At 44.3% G+C, this 26,269-nt stretch overlaps 1 protein-coding gene across 1 annotated transcript in view; it reads right to left on the reverse strand.

Moving 5' to 3' along the window:
• The window catches only part of LOC139372772 (fibronectin type III domain containing 5b), a 33,431-nt gene extending 22,379 nt beyond the window's left edge, over positions 1–11,052 (reverse strand). Inside the window, exon 1 of the mRNA XM_071112573.1 lies at positions 10,676–11,052. Within this exon, the coding sequence (XP_070968674.1) occupies positions 10,676–10,754 (79 nt within the window). The 5' untranslated portion in view covers positions 10,755–11,052. The remainder of the gene's footprint in view (positions 1–10,675) is intronic.
• Positions 11,053–26,269: the final 15,217 nt, after the last annotated feature.

Below are 26,269 nucleotides of genomic sequence, written 5' to 3' on the forward strand. Positions count from 1 at the left end.
GAACTGCTTCAGAGGAAGTGCTTTAGAGGAAAGGATTTTCAACAACTGCACCGCAGCAGAACCCGAGACATAGCTGCATTTCCAGACAAAAATATAAAACAAATGGAGAGTGTCATTTCACCAAATTTGAAACCCTTATTCAAGGTTTCAAAGACCTCTTTTGATGAGAGTAGGCTACCCGTCCTGTTCAGGGAAGACACAGAGAGCTGTGGGTTGGCAGCGCACTACATTGCTGCCTGACATAAAATGAGGGACAGTGTCTGACAGACCAATTAACCTACACATGTACTCTACTGTATGCTTATTGTTATTGTTCAATGTATGGTTATTTTGACCCTTGGTTATTGTTGTTACGGATTGTCCCATTGACACATTTTTATTATGTTAATAATGTAAATTAATAACTTAATTTCCAAAGTAAACTTTGGCAAAATATACAGTACCAGTCAAAAGTTTGGACACACCTACTGTTTCAAGGGTTTTTCATTATTTCCTATATTGTAGAATAATAGTGAAGACATCAAAACTATGAAATAACCCATATGGAATGGCGTAGTAACCAAAAAAGTGTTAAACAAATCAAAATATATTTTATATCTGAGATTCTTCAATGTAGCCACCTTTTGCCTTGATGACAGTTTTGAACACTCTTGACATTCTCTCAACCAGCTTCATGAGGTAGTCACCTGGAATGCATTTCAATTAACCGGTGTGCCTTTTTAAAAGTACATTTGTAGAATTGATTTCCTTTCTTAATGCATTTGAGCCAATCACTTGTGTTGTGACAAGGTAGGGATGGTACACAGAAGATAGTCCTGTTTGATAAAAGACCAAGTCCATATTATGGCAAGAACAGCTCAAATAAGCAAAGAGAAATGACAGTCCATCATTACTTGAAGACATGAAGGTCAGTCAATGCTGAACATTTCAAGAACTTTGAAAGTTTCTTCAAGTGGAGTCACAAAAAACCATCAAGAGCCACGATGAAGCTGTCTCTCATGAGGACCTGTCACAGGAAAGGAAGGCCCAGAGTTACTTCTGCTGCAGAGGATAAGTTCATTAGAGTTAACTGTCTCTCATGAGGACCGCCACAGGAAAGGAAGACCCAGAGTTACCTCTGCTGCAGAGGATACGTTCATTAGAGTTAACTGTCTCTCATGAGGACCTCCACATGAGAGGAAGACCCAGAGTTACCTCTACTGCAGAGGATTAGTTCATTATAGTTACCAGCCTTAGAAATTGCAGCCCAAAATTAATGCTTCACAGAGTTCAAGCAACAGATACATCTCAACATCAACTGTTCAGAGGAGACTGTGTGAATCAGGCCTTCATGATCGAATTGCTGCAAAGAAACCACTACTAAATGACCCCAATAAGAAGAAGAGACTTACTTAGAGTAGATTTCTTTGACCTGATTTACATTAGTATTCAGACCCTTTACTCGGTTCTTTGTTGAAGCACCTTTGGCAGCGATAACAACCTTGAGTCTTCTTGGGTATGACGCTACAAACTTGGCACACCTGTATTTGGGGAGTTTCTCCCATTTTTCTCTGCATAGTCCGGATTGATTGAGTTTGGCCAGCTCTAGGACGAGTATTGGGTGTTCCAAACGTCTTCCATTTAAGAATGATGGAGGCCACTGTGTTCTTGGGGACCTACAATACTGTAGAATTTTTGTTGGTACCTTTCCCCAGATCTGTGCCTCGACACAACCCTGTTCTGGAGCTCAATGGACAATTCCTTCGACCTCATGACTTGGTTTTTGCTCTGACTTGTACTGTCAACTATGGGATCTTATATAGACAGGTGTGTGCCTTTCGAAATCATGTCCAATCAATTGAATTTACCACAGGTGGACTCTAACCCTAACCCTAACCCATCCTTCAGCTACCCTTAACCCCTCCTATCTATCTCTGAACACCATCCAGTCCCATCCTTCAGCTACCCTCAACCCCTCCTATCTATCTCTGAACACCATCCAGTCCCATCCCTCAGCTACCCTTAACCCCTCCTATCTATCTCTGAACACCATCCAGTCCCAGTCTTCAGCTACCCTTAACCCCTCCTATCCATCTCTGAACACCATCCAGTCCCATCCTTCAGCTACCCTTAACCCCTCCTATCTATCTCTGAACACCATCCAGTCCCATCCTTCAGCTACCCTTAACCCCTCCTATCTATCTCTGAACACCATCCAGTCCCATCCTTCAGCTACCCTTAACCCCTCCTATCCATCTCTGAACACCATCCAGTCCCATCCTTCAGCTACCCTTAACCCCTCCTATCTATCTCTGAACACCATCCAGTCCCATCCTTCAGCTACCCTTAACCCCTCCTATTTATCTCTGAACACCATCCAGTCCCATCCTTCAGCTACCCTTAACCCCTCCTATCTATCTCTGAACACCATCCAGTCCCATCCTTCAGCTACCCTTAACCCCTCCTATATATCTCTGAACACCATCCAGGTTTTTATTGCTGTTTGCCATATATTATTTCTGCAGAAATATTAATAATAATAATATAAAAGTTATTTAAAAAAAAATATTTATATTTTCTATTTCTATATTATTTCTGCTCTGATGTTTCGCAAAAGTTCTGAATAATTCTATTCACGGTAGGTTCTACAGATTGTAAATTTAAGATTAAACCTTTTTGCTATAAGTATTATTATATTATTGATCGATTGGCTATGACCTTTTCAAATCACCCAGCAGGGCTCCAGGATAATTTATTAATTCTTCCTAAACCTGCGACCAAAAACAAGCTACATATGGACAATACCAAAACAAATGATCTAATGATTCTGTCTCTTCATAGCAAAATCTGGAGAGCTGGGAAGGTTGTAATAATTTGGGAATAATTTTTGGGAATAATTTTTTATAATAATTTATATTGAAACATTTGAAGTTTTGACTCCGGACAAATTTTGTGCATCAGTTCATAAACGGTAGATGTAAAATTGCGCGACTAAGATCTCCTCTACAAAAACGTCAGAATTAATGACAGATTTCTTGAGTTATACCGTATTAATTCTGACTATTTTGAGGAAGTGTACCGTCGTGGCCAAAAGTTCTGAGAATGACACAAATAATAATTTTCACAAAGTTTGCTGCTTCAGTGTCTTTAGATATTTTTGTCAGATGTTGCTATGGAATACTGAAGTATAATTATAAGCATTTACTAAGTGTCTAAGGCTTTTGACAATTTCATGAAGTTGATGCAGAGTCAATATTTGCAGTGTTGACCCTTCTTTTTCAAGACCTCTGCAATCCGCCCCTGGCATGCTGTCCAATTAACTTCTGGGCCACATCCTGACTGATGGCAGCCCATTCTTGCATAATCAATGCTTGGAGTTTTTCGGAATTTGTGGGTTTTTGTTTGTCCACCCGCCTCTTGAGGATTGACCACAAGTTTTCAATGGGATTAAGGTCTGGGGAGTTTCCTGGCCATGGACCCAAAATAACATTGTTTTGTTCCCCGAGCCACTTAGTTATCACTTTTGATTTATGGCAAGGTGCTCCATCATGCTGGAAAAGGCATTAATCGTCACCAAACTGTTCCTGGATGGTTGAGAGAAGTTGCTCTCGGAGGATGTGTTGGTGCCATTCTTTATTCATGGCTGTGTTCTTAGGCAAAATTGTGAGTGAGCCCACTCCCTTGGCTGAGAAGCAATCCCCACACATGAAGGGGCTCAGGATGCTTTACTGTTGGCATGACACAGGACTGATGGTAGCGCTCACCTTGTCTTCTCCGGACAAGCTTTTTCCCGGATGCCCCAAACAATCGGAGAGTGGAATCATCAGAGAAAATGACTTTACCCCAGTCCTAAGCAGTCCAATACCTTTTGCAGAATATCAGTCTGTACCTGATGTTTTTCCTGGTGAGAAGTGGCTTCTTTTGCTACCCTTCTTGACACCAGGCCATCCTCCAAAAGTATTTGCCTCACTGTGCGTGCAGATGCACTCACACCTGCCTGCTGCCATTCCTGAGCAAGCTGGTGGTGCCCCGATCCCGCAGCTGAATCAACTTTAGGACACGGTCCTGGCGCTTGCTGGACTTTCTTGGGCTCCCTGAAGCCTTTTTCACAACAATTGACCCGCTCTCCTTGAAGTTCTTGATGATCCAATAAATGGTTGATTTAGGTGCAATCTTACTGGCAGCAATATCCTTGCCTGTGAAGCCCTATTTGTGCAAAGCAATGATGACGGCACGTGTTTCCTTGCAGGTAACCATGTTTGACAGAGGAAGAAAAATTATTCCACGCACCACCCTCCTTTTGAAGCTTCCAGTCTGTTATTCGAACTCAATCAGCATGACAGAGTGATCTCCAGCCTGGTACTCGTCAACACTCACAAAGAGAATAACTGACATGATGTCAGCTGGCCCTTTTGTGGCAGGGCTGAAATGCAGTGGAAATGTTTTTTGGGGGATTCAGTTCATTTGCATGGCAAAGAGGGACTTTGTAATTACTTGTAATTCATCTGATCTCTCTTCGTAACATTCTAGAGTATATGCAAATCGCCATCATACAAACTGAGGCAGCAGACTTTGTGAAATTTAATATTTGTGTCATTCTCAAAACGTTTGGCCGCGACTGTATACTGGGTACGGCGTCTCAAGATGGACAAACAGTACTATTGCCACTTTATTATCGTTTTTCAAGTGAAGGTCTTTAAAGGGAATATGCAAGCACACTCGTTCGGCTTGCCTAGCCTAGTTCGGCTAGTGCCGGCCAAACCGGCATTAGGCAAAGTATGCCAATATCTTCTGCATTAATGCCAGAATGAATGGGTCCAAGCCATACTGCTCGCTTAACCCGGAAGCCAGCCACACCAATGTGTTGGAGGAAACACTGTACAACTGGCGATCGTGTTAGCGGCGTGAATGCGCCAAGACCGCCACAGGAGTTGCTAAAGCACAATGGGACAAGGATATCCCGGGCCGGCCAAACCCTCCCGTTACCCGGACGACGCTGGGCCAATTGTGCGCCGCCTCATGGGTCTCCCGTCGCGACAGGCTGCGACACAGCCCGGGATTGAACCCGGATCTGTAGTGATGCCTCAAGCACTGCGAAGCAGACCTCTGTACCACTCGGGAGGCCAACCTACACTTTAAAAGAAAGAGCTATTGAAGATTGTAAGTTTAAACAAAGTTTTATTTAATTTTTTTAAAGCTGTGGATTTTTGTCAATCCTTCCCTGATACAGAGTATATTGTTTTCGTGGTCATGGCACGCTTTGTGTAAGAGCTATTGATATGCATTTATGGATGAGAACGTGAACTTGCCATTTTGGGATTACCGGCTTTGCCTACGCCAACAGCCTTAATTAAAGGCTAGCATATTAATATTAATACCCCAGTATATGAATTAACATCTAACTTACACATCTCTATCTTGACTTCTCTCTCCTTAAGCAAATCATGCATCTCCGCTGGCATCTCCTCTCTCTCTCTCTCTCTTTCCATCATCTCTGTATTGCCCTAATAGCTCTTGAACCAGTAGCAGGTTGACATTTATTGTCCTTGAGGCAGAACTGAGCACTTCCCCCTTGGACAGGTCTGCTGCAAAGTCAAAATTGGCTCTATATTCATGAAAACTGGTTCGCAGGTTAGCAGTGTGGTTAAGGTTTACAATAAATCAGATTTGATGACTTTGGGTCTGTGCCAGCTAGTGACGGCTCTGCAGAGCAAGATTCACAATGAAAAGCGCTAACCTGCGAACCAGTAGCCTAGCCCAATGCGTGTCCCAGAAGTAGCAATATAGTTCTCCCTGTGCCCCAGTAGCCTAGCCCAATGCGTGTCCCAGAAGTAGCAATATAGTTCTCCCTGTGCCCCAGTAGCCTAGCCCAATGCGTGTCCCAGAAGTAGCAATATAGTTCTCCCTGTGCCCCAGTAGCCTAGCCCAATGCGTGTCCCAGAAGTAGCAATATAGTTCTCCCTGTGCCCCATGTTTATGTTTACGTCAGAATACCCAATGTTAGAACATTTCAAAGGAAATGTCTGAATTAAACTAGATAGTTTTCCTATCGGTCTAATTTGCATAAACATTGTGATTGGTTGAAACTGTAGCTGCAAGGGTTATCGAATGTTATCGAGTTCATTTAAAGTTCATGTTTGAAGAAAGACCAGTCTCTTTGGCAAATGACAGGCGTGTAATAGCTGATCAGAGATGGCAACCGTGGCTAGAGAACAACAAGCACCAAGATAAAGCACCGCTGGCCTGCAGATTTTATATCTGCTGTCTGGGCACTTTCTTTCTGCCGTTGGTTTGTCTTAGCTTGATGTAGGAGGCACGCACACAGTCACACGCAGAGCTCACACACACACACACAGTCACACGCAGAGCACACACACACACACACAGTCACACGCAGAGCTCACACACACACACACAGTCACACGCAGAGCTCACACACACACACACAGTCACACGCAGAGCACACACACACACACAGTCACACAGACACACACACACACACACACAGTCACACACACACACACACACACAGTCACACGCAGAGCACACACACACACACACAGTCACACGCAGAGCTCACACACACACAGTCACACAGACACACACACACACACAGTCACACGCAGAGCACACACACACACACAGTCACACAGACACACACACACACACACACAGTCACACACACACACACACACACACACAGTCACACGCAGAGCACACACACACACACACACTCACACAGTCACACACACACGCACACAGTCACACGCAGAGCTCACACACACACACACAGTCACACGCAGAGCACACACACACACACAGTCACACAGACACACACACACACACAGTCACACACACACACACACACACACACAGTCACACACACACACACACACACACAGTCACACAGACACACACAGTCACACACACACACAGTCACACACACAGTCACACACACACACACACACACACACACACACACACACACACTGTATGGAACCGTCTCTTTCCTTGTCTCCTCTTCCTTTCCTTGTCTCCTCTTCCTTTCCTTGTCTCCTTTTCCTTTCCTTGTCTCCTCTTCCTTTCCTTGTCTCCTCTTCCTTTCCTTGTCTCCTCTTCCTTTCCTTGTCTCCTCTTCCTTTCCTTCTCTCCTCTTCCTTTCCTTCTCTCCTCTTCCTTTCCTTCTCTCCTCTTCCTTTCCGTGTCTCCTCTTCCTTTCCGTGTCTCCTCTTCCTTTCCTTGTCTCCTCTTCCTTTCCTTGTCTCCTCTTCCTTTCCTTGTCTCCTCTTCCTTTCCTTGTCTCCTCTTCCTTTCCTTGTCTCCTCTTCCTTTCCGTGTCTCCTCTTCCTTTCCTCGTCTCCTCTTCCTTTCCTCGTCTCCTCTTCCTTTCCTCGTCTCCTCTTCCTTTCCTCGTCTCCTCTTCCTTTCCTCGTCTCCTCTTCCTTTCCTCGTCTCCTCTTCCTTTCCTCGTCTCCTCTTCCTTTCCTCGTCTCCTCTTCCTTTCCTCGTCTCCTCTTCCTTTCCTCGTCTCCTCTTCCTTTCCTCGTCTCCTCTTCCTTTCCTCCTCTCCTCTTCCTTTCCTTCTCTCCTTTTCCTTTCCTTGTCTCCTCTTCCTTTCCTTGACTCCTCTTCCTTTCCTTGTCTCCTCTTCCTTTCCTTGTCTCCTCTTCCTTTCCTTGACTCCTCTTCCTTTCCTTGACTCCTCTTCCTTTCCTTGTCTCCTCTTCCTTTCCTTGTCTCCTCTTCCTTTCCTTGTCTCCTCTTCCTTTCCTTGTCTCCTCTTCCTTTCCTTGTCTCCTCTTCCTTTCCTTGTCTCCTCTTCCTTTCCTTGTCTCCTCTTCCTTTCCTTGTCTCCTCTTCCTTTCCGTGTCTCCTCTTCCTTTCCTTGTCTCCTCTTCCTTTCCTTCTCTCCTCTTCCTTGTCTCCTCTTCCTTTCCTTGTCTCCTCTTGCTTTCCTTGTCTCCTCTTGCTTTCCTTGTCTCCTCTTCCTTTCCTTGTCTCCTCTTCCTTTCCGTGTCTCCTCTTCCTTTCCTTGTCTACTCTTCCTTTCCTTGTCTACTCTTCCTTTCCTTGTCTCCTCTTCCTTTCCTTGTCTCCTCTTCCTTTCCTTGTCTCCTCTTCCTTTCCTTGTCTCCTCTTCCTTTCCTTGTCTCCTCTTCCTTTCCTTGTCTCCTCTTCCTTTCCTTGACTCCTCTTCCTTTCCTTGTCTCCTCTTCCTTTCCTTGTCTCCTCTTCCTTTCCTTGTCTCCTCTTCCTTTCCTTGTCTCCTCTTCCTTTCCGTGTCTCCTCTTCCTTTCCGTGTCTCCTCTTCCTTTCCGTGTCTCCTCTTCCTTTCCGTGTCTCCTCTTCCTTTCCTTGTCTCCTCTTCCTTTCCTTGACTCCTCTTCCTTTCCTTGTCTCCTCTTCCTTTCCTTGTCTCCTCTTCCTTTCCTTGTCTCCTGTTCCTTTTCTTTATTCCCACCGATCTGCATGACTGTCAGCCATACAAATCAATCCTGTTGTTTCACTTATGTAAGTGCTGATGAGGAAAGGGAGCATTTTAAGAGTACTTGGATGTAGCCTTGGCAATTGACTATTGACCCTGTGGGTGTCTCTCAATACTCTAAAGAGTCATACCTCTTGCCAGTGCAAATGAAAGAAAGGAGACAAGGGACTGGGAAAGGAGGAAAGGAAGCCACTTTCGGATAGTGAGATCCACCCACCATTGTTGCAATTTTCGGCATTAGTGTCCTGTGTGAATGACAATCCCACTGGGCACAGACGTCAATCCAACGTCTATTCCAAGTTGGTGCAACGTAATTTCATTAAAATGACATGGAAACAACGTTGATTCAACCAGTGTGTGTGCCTGGGTTTGTTTCCCAAACCAGCTCATTTATCAGTCTCTTGCTGAAAGAGCAGAACTAAGAGGTTAGAATAAACACGAGATTACTTTACGGGTGAAGTACGGTCGACAATACTGTACGTTCAACAATACTGTACGTTCAACAATACTGTACGCTCAACAATACTGTACTGTCAACAATACTGTACGCTCAACAATACTGTACGGTCAACAATACTGTACGCTCAACAATACTGTACACTCAACAATACTGTACTGTCAACAATACTGTACTGTCAACAATACTGTACGCTCAACAATACTGTACGGTCGACAATACTGTACTGTCAACAATACTGTACGCGCAACATTACTGTACGCTCAACAATACTGTACTGTCAACAATACTGTACGCTCAACATTACTGTACGCTCAACAATACTGTACGCTCAACAATACTGTACGCTCAACAATACTGTACGCTCAACAATACTGTACGCTCAACAATACTGTACGCTCAACAATACTGTACTGTCAACAATACTGTACGCTCAACAATACTGTACGCTCAACAATACTGTACGCTCAACAATACTGTACGCTCAACAATACTGTACGCTCAACAATACTGTACTGTCAACAATACTGTACGCTCAACAATACTGTACACTCAACAATACTGTACTGTCAACAATACTGTACGCTCAACATTACTGTACGCTCAACAATACTGTACGGTCAACAATACTGTACGGTCAACAATACTGTACGCTCAACAATACTGTACTGTCGACAATACTGTACTGTCGACAATACTGTACTGTCAACATTACTGTACGCTCAACAATACTGTACGCTCAACAATACTGTACGCTCAACAATACTGTACTGTCAACAATACTGTACTGTCAACAATACTGTACTGTCAACAATACTGTACGCTCAACAATACTGTACTGTCAACAATACTGTACGCTCAACATTACTGTACGCTCAACAATACTGTACGCTCAACATTACTGTACGCTCAACAATACTGTACGCTCAACATTACTGTACGCTCAACAATACTGTACGCTCAACAATACTGTATGGTCAACAATACTGTACGCTCAACATTACTGTGCGCTCAACAATACTGTACACTCAACAATACTGTACGCTCAACAATACTGTACGCTAAGAAACACTCCAAGAACACACACACACACACATACACACAACACACACACACACACACACACACACACACACACACACACCTTTTACAATGTCAGGAGTTTTGAATCGTGGACTGACTGATTACAGTCATATACTTCGAAAACTCAATGTCCAAACTGTCTAAATCCTATTTATCTGACTGATTGGTTCCATAAATGTCGTTCATGGATTGTAATTGGATTCATGGTACATAAATGTCAGTCACGGACAATCCACGTACACCTCTGTACTCCTAATGATATTGAATTGACCTATAAAATGCCGACAAAAAGCATCCCCAGCTTGATAATGTGAAAGCTGTAGGCTATAAGCATAACGCATTCACATGTACAGAAATAGAAATCGGGACTGTTGCTCCTGCATCGTGGTCGTGTAATGGAACAGATAGCCTAATAGCCTACCTACCGTTCATTATATCTCATCCTGTCATCACAGCCTATTAAATAAATAGCCCGTTCACACACGATTCTACTTACTGTCAAATATAACCAACTGATTTACTGGTATATGAATCTTCAATTTAAAAAAAAATGTGCGTGTACGGTCATTGAACTGTCAAGTCATTGATTTGGTTTATTATCGATTGATAAGGCCTATTCTCTATGCTACTATTAATCATATGACCATCAACGCATGTCAATGTACACTTACCACCAGCGGTAACGGATACCGTGAGCCAACCCAGAACGAGCAGTGGCAGTGTCGCCGCAGAGAAGCGTTGTTTCCCCATGCTTCAAAAGATGTTTTACATCCTGCCCGGCCAACCGAATATCCCATTTATTCGCGTTAACGGGATCCACACCTCGGTCTGTGGCGGAGAGTTGCTTAACATTCACCGCACTGGGCTCCTTTCCTCCACCACTCGGGGTTTCCTGTTGTCATAAGAAATCGGTGTTGGCGGTGTAGCCTAAACTTGGTCGTTGGTTGCTACGGAAACGCGCCACCAGCGCTTTCAGCACCTGGGACAGAGCCGACACCGGGAGGCACGGTCGGCACGGTCTCTTGTCAAATGAACACACAGATCAAAATACTGGTCTTATTTGAAACGATTACCTCAGTAATGGAGCACTTCCATAGTCATAAAATTCGTTGCCACTGTTTGCTAACCGGTTTATCGAAGGTTAGGCTATAAACAGACTCGTTTAGGTTATTTTTTTCCCTTGTGCCGTGCTTCGTTACAGAGGCGCGCTCCCCGAGAGCTCGAGTGCTGCAGAATGAAACGTACTGGCACTGTCAGATGGCAAAAATCCTCTCTCTCTCTCTCTCTCTGAGAGAGAGAGAGAGAGAGAGAGAGAGAGAGAGAGAAGTCGCAGGAGGGAACCACATTCCCCAAATTGCCTCTCTGCGACGTGGAGAGCTTCCCACCAACACCGTGCACGGTTGTGGCAGCACCCGAGATTAATGAGCACAATGTCACTGAATGCGACACTTTCTAATCATTGTCCAGAGATGATTTTATAAGATCAAACCTACTGTTTTGTGTGTGTGTGTGTGTGTTTTATATATTGTATTGTAAAAACGTATAGGATTATCCTAAATATGGATGAGAATTGTTTGGCAGCATATGGTTTAGTTAGTCTCTTCCACTCCCATTAACTGTTGCCTTTGTGCTACAGCTCAATACAAAATGAATGGCTTAAAAAAACAACCCAAAGCTTTTTTCGTTGATGTTGTTGTCTACAGTGCTACATGGTTGGAATAGACTACGTCTGTGATGAATGCATTTCCCCATTGGGATCAATGAAGTCCAATTCCATTTGATATTGATTGGATGTCTTGTAGAAGTTAAATGTCCTACCTTTAATTTGAGATGAGAACTTAAAACTACCCTCAAATAGTCATTAACACGGGGAGAGATTGGGACTATAAGGTTATATCTGCAAAACAAACAAACAAAAAAAACGATTCTGAGATAATTGGCTTTAAAGTCCTGATCCCTCATTGGTTTGAATGGTGTCAGCAACGTGAATACGGGTATTTAGATACAGTAGGTAGAGAACATTGAACAGAACTAATAGCAATAAATACATTTAGACAATAATACCGGTAGAACCTTATAGTCCCAAACTCTCGATGTCTCAGTAGACACTATTGGACCAGAAGAAACCAGGCTGCAGTGGGTATGTGTGTGTGTGTGTGTGTGTGTGTGTGTGTGTGTGTGCAGTGTGCTGCATTCAGGGTGGTGTAAATGGGGACAGTAAAGGCCAGCTGGAATATCAATGGGCTTACAGTGGATGATAAGGAGCTACAACAAAACACACACACACACACACACACACACACACACACACAGGTCCCCATGCGTATAGTGTGTAAAATCACTAACTCTGTTGTTAATGCAGAGATAAAGAGATATTCAAGAAGAAATAGCTGTAGATTACACAGTCAAATCAATAAGTAATTAGTATTCTCCATGGAAAACACTGTCTCTATCAAAGACCGACAGTGGAGGGAAGGAAAGAGAGAGGAGGGAGGTAATATTGCTGCGGAGACAGTCCTCTCTCTCTCTGCAGGATACCACGGGGAGTGTGTTGCTGAGACAGTCCTCTCTCTCTCTCTCTGCAGGATACCATGGGGAGTGTATTGCTGAGATAGTCCTCTCTCTCTCTCTGCGGGATACCATGGGGAGTGTATGGCTGAGACAGTCCTCTCTCTCTCTCTCTCTCTCTCTGCAGGATACCACGGGGAGTGTATTACTGAGACAGTCCTCTCTCTCTCTCTCTGCAGGATACCATGGGGAGTGTATTGCTGAGACAGTCCTCTCTCTCTCTGCAGGACACCATGTGCAGTGTGTTGCTGGGACAGTCCTCTCTCTCTCTGCAGGACACCATGTGCAGTGTATTGCTGGGACAGTCCTCTCTCTCTCTCTCTCTGCAGGACACCATGTGCAGTGTGTTGCTGGGACAGTCCTCTCTCTCTCTCTCTCTCTGCAGGACACCATGTGCAGTGTGTTGCAGGGACAGTCCTCTCTCTCTCTCTCTCTCTCTGCAGGACACCATGTGCAGTGTGTTGCTGAGACAGTCCTCTCTCTCTCTCTGCAGGATACCATGGGCAGTGTGTTGCTGAGACAGTCCTCTCTCTCTCTCTCTGCAGGATACCATGGGGAGTGTATTGCTGAGACAGTCCTCTCTCTCTCTGCAGGACACCATGTGCAGTGTGTTGCTGAGACAGTCCTCTCTCTCTCTCTCTCTCTGCAGGACACCATGTGCAGTGTGTTGCTGAGACAGTCCTCTCTCTCTCTCTCTCTCTGCAGGATTCCATGTGCAGTGTGTTGCTGAGACAGTCCTCTCTCTCTCTCTCTCTCTCTCTCTGCAGGATTCCATGTGCAGTGTGTTGCTGAAACAGTCCTCTCTCTCTCTGCAGGATACCATGGGGAGTGTATTGCTGAGACAGTCCTCTCTCTCTCTGCAGGACACCATGTGCAGTGTGTTGCTGAGACAGTCCTCTCTCTCTCTCTCTCTGCAGGATTCCATGTGCAGTGTGTTGCTGAGACAGTCCTCTCTCTCTCTGCAGGATACCATGGGGAGTGTATTGCTGAGACAGTCCTCTCTCTCTCTGCAGGACACCATGTGCAGTGTGTTGCTGAGACAGTCCTCTCTCTCTCTCTCTCTGCAGGATTCCATGTGCAGTGTGTTGCTGAGACAGTCCTCTCTCTCTCTGCAGCATACCATGGGGAGTGTATTGCTGAGACAGTCCTCTCTCTCTCTGCAGGACACCATGTGCAGTGTGTTGCTGAGACAGTCCTCTCTCTCTCTGCAGGATTCCATGTGCAGTGTGTTGCTGAGACAGTCCTCTCTCTCTCTCTCTCTCTCTCTCTGCAGGATTCCATGTGCAGTGTGTTGCTGAGACAGTCCTCTCTCTCTCTCTCTCCCTCTCTGCAGGATTCCATGTGCAGTGTGTTGCTGAGACAGTCCTCTCTCTCTCTTTCTCTCTGCAGGATACCACGGGGCGTGTATTGCTGAGACAGTCCTCTCTCTCTCTCTCTCTCTCTCTCTCTCTCTCTCTCTCTCTCTCTCTCTCTCTCTCTGCAGGATACCATGGGGAGTGTTTTGCTGAGGCAGTCCTCTCTCTCTCTGCAGGATACCATGGGGCGTGTATTGCTGAGACAGTCCTCTCTCTCTCTCTCTCTCTCTCTCTGCAGGATACCATGGGGAGTGTGTTGCTGAGACAGTCCTCTCTCTCTCTGCAGGATACCATGGGGAGTGTGTTGCTGAGACAGTCCTCTCTCTCTCTGCAGGATACCATGGGGAGTGTGTTGCTGAGACAGTCCTCTCTCTCTCTCTGCAGGACACCATGTGCAGTGTGTTGCTGAGACAGTCCTCTCTCTCTCTGCAGGACACCATGTGCAGTGTGTTGCTGGGACAGTCCTCTCTCTCTCTCTCTCTCTGCAGGACACCATGTGCAGTGTGTTGCTGGGACAGTCCTCTCTCTCTCTCTCTCTCTGCAGGACACCATGTGCAGTGTGTTGCTGGGACAGTCCTCTCTCTCTCTCTCTCTCTGCAGGACACCATGTGCAGTGTGTTGCTGAGACAGTCCTCTCTCTCTCTCTGCAGGATACCATGGGCAGTGTGTTGCTGAGACAGTCCTCTCTCTCTCTCTCTGCAGGATACCATGGGGAGTGTATTGCTGAGACAGTCCTCTCTCTCTCTGCAGGACACCATGTGCAGTGTGTTGCTGAGACAGTCCTCTCTCTCTCTCTCTCTCTGCAGGACACCATGTGCAGTGTGTTGCTGAGACAGTCCTCTCTCTCTCTCTCTGCAGGATTCCATGTGCAGTGTGTTGCTGAGACAGTCCTCTCTCTCTCTCTCTCTCTCTCTCTGCAGGATTCCATGTGCAGTGTGTTGCTGAGACAGTCCTCTCTCTCTCTCTCTCTCTCTCTCTCTCTGCAGGATACCATGGGGAGTGTTTTGCTGAGGCAGTCCTCTCTCTCTCTGCAGGATACCATGGGGCGTGTATTGCTGAGACAGTCCTCTCTCTCTCTCTCTCTCTCTCTCTCTCTCTCTCTGCAGGATACCATGGGGAGTGTGTTGCTGAGACAGTCCTCTCTCTCTCTGCAGGATACCACGGGGCGTGTATTGCTGAGACAGTCCTCTATCTCTCTCTCTCTCTCTCTGCAGGATAACATGGGGAGTGTGTTGCTGAGACAGTCCTGTCTCTCTCTCTCTGCAGGATACCATGGGGAGTGTGTTGCTGAGACAGTCCTCTCTCTCTCTGCAGGATACCATGGGGAGTGTGTTGCTGAGACAGTCCTCTCTCTCTCTGCAGGATACCATGGGGAGTGTGTTGCTGAGACAGTCCTCTCTCTCTCTGCAGGATACAATGTGTTGCTGAGACAGTCCTCTCTCTCTCTGCAGGATACCATGGGGAGTGTATTGCTGAGACAGTCCTGTATCTCTCTCTCTGCAGGATACCATGGGGAGTTGCTGAGACACCTTTTCCAATCTCCTCCAACATTAATTATTTTGAGCTAGCCATACTACATTTATGATTAACTAGGGCTGAGGCTGATTCACCTAACTATTTTATATCCCAAATGGTACACTATATAGTGCACTACTTTAGACCAGAGCCCTATGGAACCCTATTCCCTATATAGTGCATTACTTTAGACCAGAGCCCTATAGAACCCTATTCCCTATATAGTGCATTACTTTAGACCAGAGCCCAATGGGATTCTTCAACAGTAGGTTCTTATTTAAAGGTAGAGTCATCAGTGCATGAAAGTAAACTGCAAAATCCACCCGACTTCCGAAACAACTAAGAGTACGAATCGCGAGGCAACACTTTTCTGCTGTTTAGGTCTCGCATAGCTCTCGTGTTTCAGCAGCGCGAAGCGCTCCCCGTGCACGTGCTGCGGAAACTGTGCGATACTCTGTGAGTGCATCGTCTTGCGTCATGCTCTTCTGTAACATTTGCGGTTGCTGCTTGTGGCACCGTCATATCGCTGAGTCTCAGTTAAAGGTCAGCTGAGATCCATGTCTCTGCCATTCTGGCACTAACCGTTCTGTCAATCTCCCTCACTGTATTGGCTTGGAAACCTCAAGAGCTTGCAGCTTTTCAATGCTGCTTCCCTCAGGCATCATTTTAAACGTTGGGTCAATGTCCCAGATGTACTAGAAGAATGGAGTGTTCATCTGGGTAGTCATATTTCAGATGTTTTTGTTTGTTGACGTGACCAAAAAAAAAAACATCAAATTATTTAAAAAAAACATCAAATTATTTCAGAATGTTTTCTTTTATTCAGTAAAAAAAATAAAATGATAACACGTGTCGACCTCAATCAGTAAGAACTGTATACGATTCAGGTGGAAATGCAGCTTGGCCTCATTACACTGACATGAAAGGAACCTTCTAGAAGTCAACCAGGAAAGTTCCTCAGCCAGGTCACCCGTGATACAAGTCAGTATTTGACGTCCATCCAGGTCTGAGGACGTCAGCCAGGTCACCCGTGATACAAGTCAGTATTTGACGTCCATCCATGTCTGAGGACGTCAGCCAGGTCACCCGTGATACAAGTCATTATTTGACGTCCATCCATGTCTGAGGACGTCAGCCAGGTCACCCGTGATACAAGTCAGTATTTGACGTCCATCCATGTCTGAGGACGTCAGCCAGGTCACCCGTGATACAAGTCAGTATTTGACGTCCATCCATGTCTGAGGACGTCAGCCAGGTCACCCGTGATACAAGTCAGTATTTGATGTCTATCCATGTCTGAGGACGTCAGCCAGGTCACCCGTGATACAAGTCAGTATTTGACGTCTATCCATGTCTGAGGACATCAGCCAGGTCACCCGTGATACAAGTCAGTATTTGACGTCCATCCATGTCTGAGGACGTCAGCCAGGTCACCCGTGATACAAGTCAGTATTTGACGTCTATCCATGTCTGAGGACGTCAGCCAGGTCACCCGTGAAACAAGTCAGTATTTGACGTCCATCCATGTCTGAGGACGTCAGCCAGGTCACCCGTGATACAAGTCAGTATTTGACGTCTATCCATGTCTGAGGACGTCAGCCAGGTCACCCGTGATACAAGTCAGTATTTGACGTCTATCCAGGTCTGAGGACGTCAGGAGATGACGTGGAAACCGGCGTTGTGGACGGGGATGCCGGACGTGGGAAAAACATCTGCCTCTGAGTAAAAAGGTTAAAAGTTCAAATCCACGTAACAGAAAGATACATTTGAGATTTCTGTTTTCTGCCTATCCCAAACCTTAACCCTTAACTTAACCGTTGGAAGTTAGTGCCTAACCTTAAGACTTTGGAGTTAATGCCTAACCTTAAGACTTTGGAGTTAATGCCTAACCTTAAGACTTTGGAGTTAATGCCTAACCTTAAGACTTTGGAGTTAATGCCTAACCTTAAGACTTTGGAGTTAATGCCTAACCTTAAGACTTTGGAGTTAATGCCTAACCTTAAGACTTTGGAGTTAATGCCTAACCTTAAGACTTTGGAGTTAATGCCTAACCTTAAGACTTTGGAGTTAATGCCTAACCTTAAGACTTTGGAGTTAATGCCTAACCTTAAGACTTTGGAGTTAATGCCTAACCTTAAGACTTTGGAGTTAATGCCTAACCTTAAGACTTTGGAGTTAATGCCTAACCTTAAGACTTTGGAGTTAATGCCTAACCTTAAGACTTTGGAGTTAATGCCTAACCTTAAGACTTTGGAGTTAATGCCTAACCTTAAGACTTTGGAGTTAATGCCTTTACACTTCGATATTGGACGTTTACAAAAACTAAAAAAATTAGACGTTTGAGAAATATGGATGAACGTCTAATTTTGACGAGAGACTGTGAGATCTAGTTGAAGTTACATTCACTCACCCTACAGAGTTCACTTTCCTTACCCTGTTACCCTACAGAGTTCACTTTCCTTACCCTGTTACCCTACAGAGTTCACTTTCCTTACCCTACAGAGTTCACTTTCCTTACCCTGTTACCCTACAGAGTTCACTTTCCTTACCCTGTTACCCTACAGCAGGGGTGTCAAAGTCAAATGGACGGAGGGCCAAATAAAAAAATCAGCTACAAGACGAGGGCCGGACTGTTCGAATGTTCATTGAAAATTTTTTAAATGACGCATATAGTCTAGTGAACCTAATTGAACCTACTGAAAACCTAACAAATATATTACAATATGATCAGATAAATAAAGCAATATTTTCTTATGGCTCTGTCAGTAATCTTTAATTTTCAACAGACACAAAAGACAAATTTCCTTTATATAAATATCCCCATAACATGAACATTAAATGAAAGAAACCGGTATTCAAGGCACCATCAGTAGACTATATTTTCTATTTTAGCAAAAGTGGGCTAAATTTACTTCAAAGAAAAAACAATAATAGCAATTTTCTATCATCCACTCAACTGAAATATTTTTAAAATATAATTGGATTGAAATACAAAAAAATAAAGTGCAAAAATCTATTAATCAAAAACAACACTTTGTTTAAGGAGAAGTAACATGCAGTGAAAACAAATATTAAATTTTAACTTTTAAACTTGAACTGAGTAAAAACTCTAAATATGTGATTGCACAGTAATGTTCACTTGTTTGAGGTTGAGGGTGATACTTGGTGGTGTCCCATCTTTTCCACAAGTTCATCAATGTTCGGGGTAAGGCTCTGAGCTGAAGAAATCCTCAGAATTGAGTGGAGGTGTTCAGCAGTAAGTCGACTTCTGTGTGATGTTTTGTTCAGGTTCATCAAAGAAAACAGTTGTTCACACAGGTATGTGCTGCCAAACATAGACAACGTTTGAGCAGCCTGGATGCGCAGCTGGGGCATTGTGCCGGGGAGGAAACGGGCGAACTCCGCAGCACCCACTGCCGCATATTTTGCCCTCAGTGCATCATTGCATTGGAGGTCAATCAACTCCATTTGGAGGTTTGGTGGTGAGCTTTCCACGTCAACAGCAAATGGGTTACCGAGCAGTTCCAACCTGCTTTTTTGTGCTTCAAAGTCAGCAAATCGGCGTCGAAAGTCAGCGGCAAGCATACCTATTTTATCAGCCAACTGTGTGCTCGGGAACGCACTGGTAGAGAGCTTCTCTTTCATGGTCTGGCAGCTGGGAAAGTGGCTCAAATTTTCTTTCCGCATCTGCGTCTCCCACAGAGTCAGTTTGGTTTTAAATGCCTTCACTGTACTGTACATATCAGAGATGACACGATCCCGACCCTGCAGCTGCAAGTTTATTGCATTCAGATGACTCGTAATGTCACACAGAAAAGCCATTTCACACAGAAACATTTCGTCTCGGAGTTGAGATCAACATTTATTGTCATTCTTTTTAATCCGAGAAACACAGGAGGTGTTAAATGAGGTTTTAAACAGAGTTGAATATGAGAGTGGATGAGGTTTTAAACAGTTTAATATGAGAGTGGATGAGGTTTTAAACAGAGTTGAATATGAGAGTGGGTGAGGTTTTAAACAGAGTTTTATGTAAGAGTGGATGAGGTTTTAAACACCTCTTAAGTCTACCCCTTCCTTTTTCGAACATTCTGTTAAAAATCGCGCAACTTTTCAGCGTCCTGCTACTCATGCCAGGAATATAGTATATGCATATGATTAGTATGTGTGGATAGAAAACACTCTGAAGTTTCTAAAACTGGTTAAATCACGGCTGTGACTATAACAGATCGTGTGTTTCATTGAAGATCGTGTGTGCATGTTTCATTGAAAAACGCAAGAAGATTGAAAAACGCAAGAAAAACTGCTCTCTGAAAGCTAAAAATAATTTCCATAAGTCACTTTCATGGGTTGTTAAAAGGGCACAAAATGTATTATCGACCTGCATGCAATTCATACAGATTCCACACGATGTCGCCATTGTCGTCATTTTCAATTGAGTTTTTTCTTGGAAAATCCAACTAACTGGATTCCGTTTCTTCCGGTCTCCACCAGGATGTTTTGAATGTGCACATTGGCAGCCATTGATTTGAAGACGAGGAGCTATTGAATACACATCGCCCTGTAATCATTTTGATAGATTATAAACATTTACTAATACCTAAAGTTGGATTACAAAAGGATTTCGAAGTGTTTTGTGAAAGTTTATCGTCAACTTTTTTAATTTAAAAAAATGATGCAGCGTTAAAAAACAATGTTTTTTTCTGAATGACACAGCTTCCATAGAAAGCTATTTTGGGTATATATGGACCGATTTAAACGAAAAAAAGACCCAATAGTGATGTTTATGGGGCATATAGGAGTGCCAAGAAATAAGCTCGTCAAAGGTAATGAATGTTTTATATTTTATTTCTGCGTTTTGTGTAGCGCCGGCTACGCTATATCTTTGTTTACATCGCATTCAGGCATTTTGGGGTGTTGCATGCTATCAGATAATAGCTTCTCATGCTTTCGCCGAAAAGCATTTTAAAAATCTGACTTGTTGGCTAGGTTCACAACGAGTGTAGCTTTAATTCAATACCCTGCATGTGAACTTTGATAAAGGTTTGAGTTTTAACGAGTACATTTAGCATTTAGCGTAGCGCAAGAAGTTTTAAATATGAGTTAATCCCCTGTAAAAGGAGTTTAATGGTGGTAGGAACAGAGAATCTCATTGCTACTTTGAAGTGACGTTATTTTTATCGATCCTTTAAATCTAGTTTTGCGTCATAGCTTCTCTGAGTTGCCCTCGGGTTAGTAGAGTTTAATTGTACTGACTGATGTTGGTGTGTCTGTGTGTGTTAATGTGTGTGTGTGTGTGTGTGTGTGTGTGTGTGTGTGTGTGTGTGTTTGTGTGTGTGTGTGAGAGAGAGAGAGAGAGAGGGAGAAAAAAGGTGAGAGAGAGAGAGGGGTTTTAAGAGAGGGAGAGAGAGAGGGGTTAAGAGCGGGAGAGGAGAGAGAGGGGTTGAGAGAGAGAGAGAGAGAGAGGGGTAAAGAGAGGTTAAGAGAGTGAGAGAGAGAGGGGGGTTAAGAGAGGGAGAGAGAGAAAGAGGAAAGGAGAGGTTAAGAGAGGGAGAGAGAGAGGGGGGCTAAGAGAGGGAGAGAGAGAAAGAGGAAAGGAGAGGTTAAGAGAGGGAGAGAGAGAGGGGGGTTAAGAGAGGGAGAGAGAGAAAGAGGAAAGGAGAGGTTAAGAGAGATAAAGAGGGGTTAAGAGAGGGAGAGAGAGACAGAGGAAATTATAAAATATACAGACAACAAATTCCAATTGGCTTAAACTCTTTAACATCATCCTCAGCTTTGGCATCTTCACCAATATTTGGAACCAAGGACTGATCACCCCAATCCACAAAAGTGGAGACAAATTTGACCCCAATAACTACCGTGGGATATGCGTCAACAGCAACCTTGGGAAAAGTCAAAGGCAAAGTCTTCTCATGCATTATTGATTTCAAAAACGCTTTCGACTCAATTTGGCATGAGGGTCTGCTATACAAATTGATGGAAAGCGGTGTTGGAGGTAAAACATACGACATTATAAAATCCATGTATCCCAAACAACAAGTGTTAAAATTAGCAAAACAACACACACATTTCTTTCCACATGGCCTCACCCTACTAGAATCTGAAGTCAATTGTCGACTGTTTGCTGATGATCTGGTGCTTCTGTCACCAACCAATGAGGGCCTACAGCAGCACCTTGATCTTATGCACAGATTCTGTCAGACCTGGGCCCTGACAGACCTGGGCCCTGACAGACCTGGGCCCTGACAGACCTGGGCCCTGACAGACCTGGGCCCTGACAGACCTGGGCCCTGACAGACCTGGGCCCTGACAGTAAATCTCAGTAAGACCAAAATAATGGTGTTCCATGAAAAGGTCCAGCTGCCAAGACAACAAATACAAATTCCATCTAGACACCGTTGCCATAGAGCACACAAAAAACTATACATACCTCTGCCTAAACATCAGCGCCACAGGTAACTTCCACAAAGCTATGAACGAGCTGAGAGACAAGGCAAGAAGGGCATTCTATGCCATCAAAAGGAACATGCAATTCAACATACCAACTGGGATCTGGCTAAAAATACAAAATGGGACAAACACCAAATTGAGACTCTGCATACAGAATTTTGCTAAAATATCCTCTGTGTACAATGTAAAACACCAAATAATGCATGCAGGGCAAAATTAGGCCGATACCCACTAATGATCAAAATCCAGAAAAGAGCCGTTAAATTCCACAACCACCTAAAAGGAAGCGATTCCCAAACCTTCCATAACAAAGCCATCACCTACAGAGAGATGAACCTGGAGAAGAGTCCCCTAAGCAAGCTGGTCCTGGGGCCCTGTTCACAAACACAAACACACCCCACAGAGCACCAGGACACAAACACAATTAGACCCAACCAAATCATGAGAAAACAAAAAGATAATTACTTAACACATTAGAAAGAATTAACAAAAAAACAGCGCAAACTAGAATGCTATTTGGCCTTAAACAGAGAGTACACAGTGGCAGAATACTGTGACTGACAGTGGTCTTTATGTAAAATGTATCACTAGCCACTTTAAACTATGCCACTTTTATATGTTTACATACCCTACATTACTCATCTCATATGTATATACTGTACTCGATACCGTCTACTGCATCTTGCGTATGCCGTTCTGTACCATCACTCATTCATATATCTTTATGTACATATTCTTTATCCCTTTACACTTGTGTCTATAAGGTAGTAGTTTTGGAATTGTTAGTTAGATTACTCGTTGGTTATTACTGCATTGTCGGTACTAGAAGCACAAGCATTTCGCTACACTCGCATTAACATCTGCTAACCATGTGTATGTGATAAAAATAAAATTGGATTGGATTTGATTTGACCCAAACTTAAGGAAAGCTTTGACTATGTACAGACTCAGTGAGCATAGCCTTGCTATTGAGAACGGCCGCCGTAGGCAGACATGGCTCTCAAGAGAAGACAGGCTATGTGCACACTGCCCACAAAATGAGGTGGAAACTGAGCTGCACTTCCTAACCTCCTGCCCAATGTATGACCATATTAGAGAGACATATTTTCCTCAGATTACACAGATCCACAAAGAATTCACAAACAAATCAATGTTGTTAAACTCCCACATCTATTGGGTGAAATTCCACAGCAGAACGATTTGTGAAGAAATGGGCAACCAGTGAAGAACAAACACCATTGTAAATACAACCCATATTTATGTTGATTTATTTTCCCTTTTGTACTTGAACTATTTGCACGTCATTACAACACTGTATATATATATATATATATATATATATATATAATATGACATTTAAAATGTTTTTATTATTTTGGAACTTTTGTGAGTGTAATGTTTACTGTACAGTTTAATTGTTTATTTCACTTTTGTTTATTATCGACATCACTTGCTTTGGCAATGTTAACATATAGATTTCCCATGCCAACAAAGCCCTTAAATTGAATTGAATTGAGAGAGAGTATAGAGAGAGAGAGAGAGAGAGAGTAGATCAAGAGGGAGAGAGGAGAGAGAGAGAGGTAGCGAGAGAGAGAGAGGGGTAGAGAGAGAGAGAGAGAGAGTGAGAGGTAGTGAGAGAGTGGGGTAGAGAGAGAGAGAGGTACAGAGAGAGAGTGAGAGAGAGAGAGGTACAGAGAGAGACAGGAAGAGGGGAGAGAGAGAGGTACAGAGAGAGGTACAGAGAGAGAGAGAGAGAGAGAGAGAGAGAGAGAGAGAGAGAGAGGTACAGAGAGAGAGAGAGTGAGAGAGAGAGAGAGAGGTACAGAGAGAGACAGGAAGAGACAGGGAGAGAGAGAGGTACAGAGAGAGGTACAGAGAGAGAGAGAGAGAGAGAGAGAGAGAGAGAGGTAAAATATTTAGAGAGGTAGAGGTAACAGAGTCAGATTGGAATAGCAGGTGGCTCTGACCTACAAATAATCTGAGAGAAATAAGAACAATGAAAAGAAGGAAGAGATGAGAAGTGACTATGTCTGCAAAGAGAGAGAATGGGAGAGAGAGAGAGAATGGGAGAGAGAAAAGAGAGAAACAGAGAAAGAGACAGAGAGAGAGAGAAAAGAGAGAAAGAGACAGAGAGAGAGAGAAAAGAGAGAAAGAGACAGAGAGAGAGAAAAGAGAGAAAGAGACAGAGAGAGAGAGAAAAGAGGGAAAGAGAGAGAGAGAGAGAGAGAGAGAGAGAGAGAGAGAGAGAGAGAGAGAGAGAGAAAAGAGGGAAAAGAGAGAGAGAGAAAAGAGAGAAAGAGACAGAGAGAGAGAAAAGAGAGAAAGAGACAGAGAGAGAGAGAAAAGAGAGAAAGAGACAGAGAGAGAGAGAAAAGAGGGAAGAGAGAGAGAGAGAGAGAGTTTGAGTTTTAAATACTCTTTATTGGGTCTGGGGGCCCACCACACAATAAATACTCATACAAAACCACAGTTACACATCAATTAAAAACACAACTCCAATTCCTCCTCCACAGTAACAAAACACAACAGCCTCTGAATACCCCATATACTCAAAAACAGATCAATATTGTTGACAAGTTTATAATAGGCAAACTCAACCCTTAGTCTCGCTGCCAACATTCCCTCCAGCATTCCCACCACATCCACAGACCCCTGTCCCCAAATGCTGTTCTTTCGGGTCTTCCATATCGCTAATTTTGCTGCCCCTAACACAAAATTAAGCAACACAACTACACCCTTTTGACTGAACCTGTACTTTGGCCCAAATATATACAGTTGGGAAGAGAAAACCTCTCCCAACGTTGAGAACCAATCAGTGATCAGTTCAATCATCCCAACCAACCTGGGACACAGTAAAAACAGATGTGCCAGAGATTCATCCTCAGCACAGAATGGACACCCCTCCCCAACAGTAGGGTCCAGGTGTACCAGATGCATGTTGGTGGCTATAGCTCCATGTATTATCCTCCATTGGAGATCAGCTGTCCTCTTATCAATAGGCAGTTTATAAAATGATCGCCAACAGCCTTTTGGAGAAGCACCTGGACCAAGCACATCCGCCCACCTCGTCGATTTTACCCCTTCCAGGGAAGAGGCATGGGACACCTTCACACATGTTCTGTACATAGCCTTCTTTCCCACCTCCTTGAACTCCCCCAGCTCCGGGGTATCGAAAGAAAGCAGCATCCCCGCGTCCTCCTCAAATGCCCCCATCGCAGCACTAACAATCAGTGCAGGGAACACATAATCCAGACCCTCCTTCCACCGATCAGAATTGGAAGTGTCAGTCACATACTGCAGATGAAGCACTGGCAAGGAGTCGCAGACCTCATCGACGACCTTCCTCAGTAGGCGAGATGATCGGATCCCCGCTCTTTCTCTCAGCTCCTCCAATCTGCTCCTGCTCCGCATCAGATGACCCAGCTTGGTACACCCCACGCCTAATAGGCATGAACGTAGGCTAGCTGAACCCAGAACACGGGACTGGATGGCAGTGTTATGAAAAAGAGGCTCTTCAAAAAGCCACATCCCTGGTGGCGTGCCGGTCTTACGGGACTTGACAAAGACTCTCCAAGCCTGCATAACAGACTCATAAAATGGAGTCAGGCCAGTCAAATCACCCCCCTCCAGCTTTAAGAGGAAAATATGTTTGTCTAAGCCCAAACAGCACGCTCTCCTCATCAATATGTAGGCTGTTTCGACCCAGCTAGAACAGTCTCTGTACAACAATCTCTGGGCTGCTTGGAGCCGGAAAGCTGTGATCCTAGAGGAAATGTCCACCAGGCCTTGCCCACCCTCGTGCAGTGGCAGATACAGGGCTGCAGCTTTGATCCAGTGTTGTCCAGACCAGAATAAATTGACAAGGGTCCTCTGAAGCTCTTGTATCAGACCCTTTGGTGGCTGTAAAATCATTAGTCTGTGCCACAGGGTAGAAGCAGCAAGATTATTAGCTACCAGGACCCGTCCCCTATAGGACAGCTGGGGCAACACCCATTTCCACCTTGACAGTCTGGCACACACTTTCTCCACTACACCCTCCCAGTTCTTTTTCTGAAAGACATCGGAGCCTAGAAAAACTCCCAAAGTCTTCATTCCATCTCTGCCCCACTGAAGCCCCCCTGGTAACCGTGGAGCGGACCCCATCTGAAGCTGACCTGCCCACAGCGCTTCACTCTTTCCTCAATTGACTCTAGCTGAGGAGGCCCCCTCATACACCTTTAAAGTGTTTGAGAGAACCTTAACATCCTCACCCCCTGTAATAAAAACGATCACGTCATCTGCATACGCAGACAGTGCTATCGTGGGACCCTTCATTACACCTGGCACAGAGAAACCAGTAAGCTTCGCTCTTAAAAAACAAAGCATTGGTTCAATCGCCAG

The sequence above is a fragment of the Oncorhynchus clarkii genome, chromosome 18 (assembly GCF_045791955.1).
Source record: "Oncorhynchus clarkii lewisi isolate Uvic-CL-2024 chromosome 18, UVic_Ocla_1.0, whole genome shotgun sequence".
Classification (NCBI taxonomy): Eukaryota; Metazoa; Chordata; class Actinopteri; order Salmoniformes; family Salmonidae; genus Oncorhynchus; species Oncorhynchus clarkii.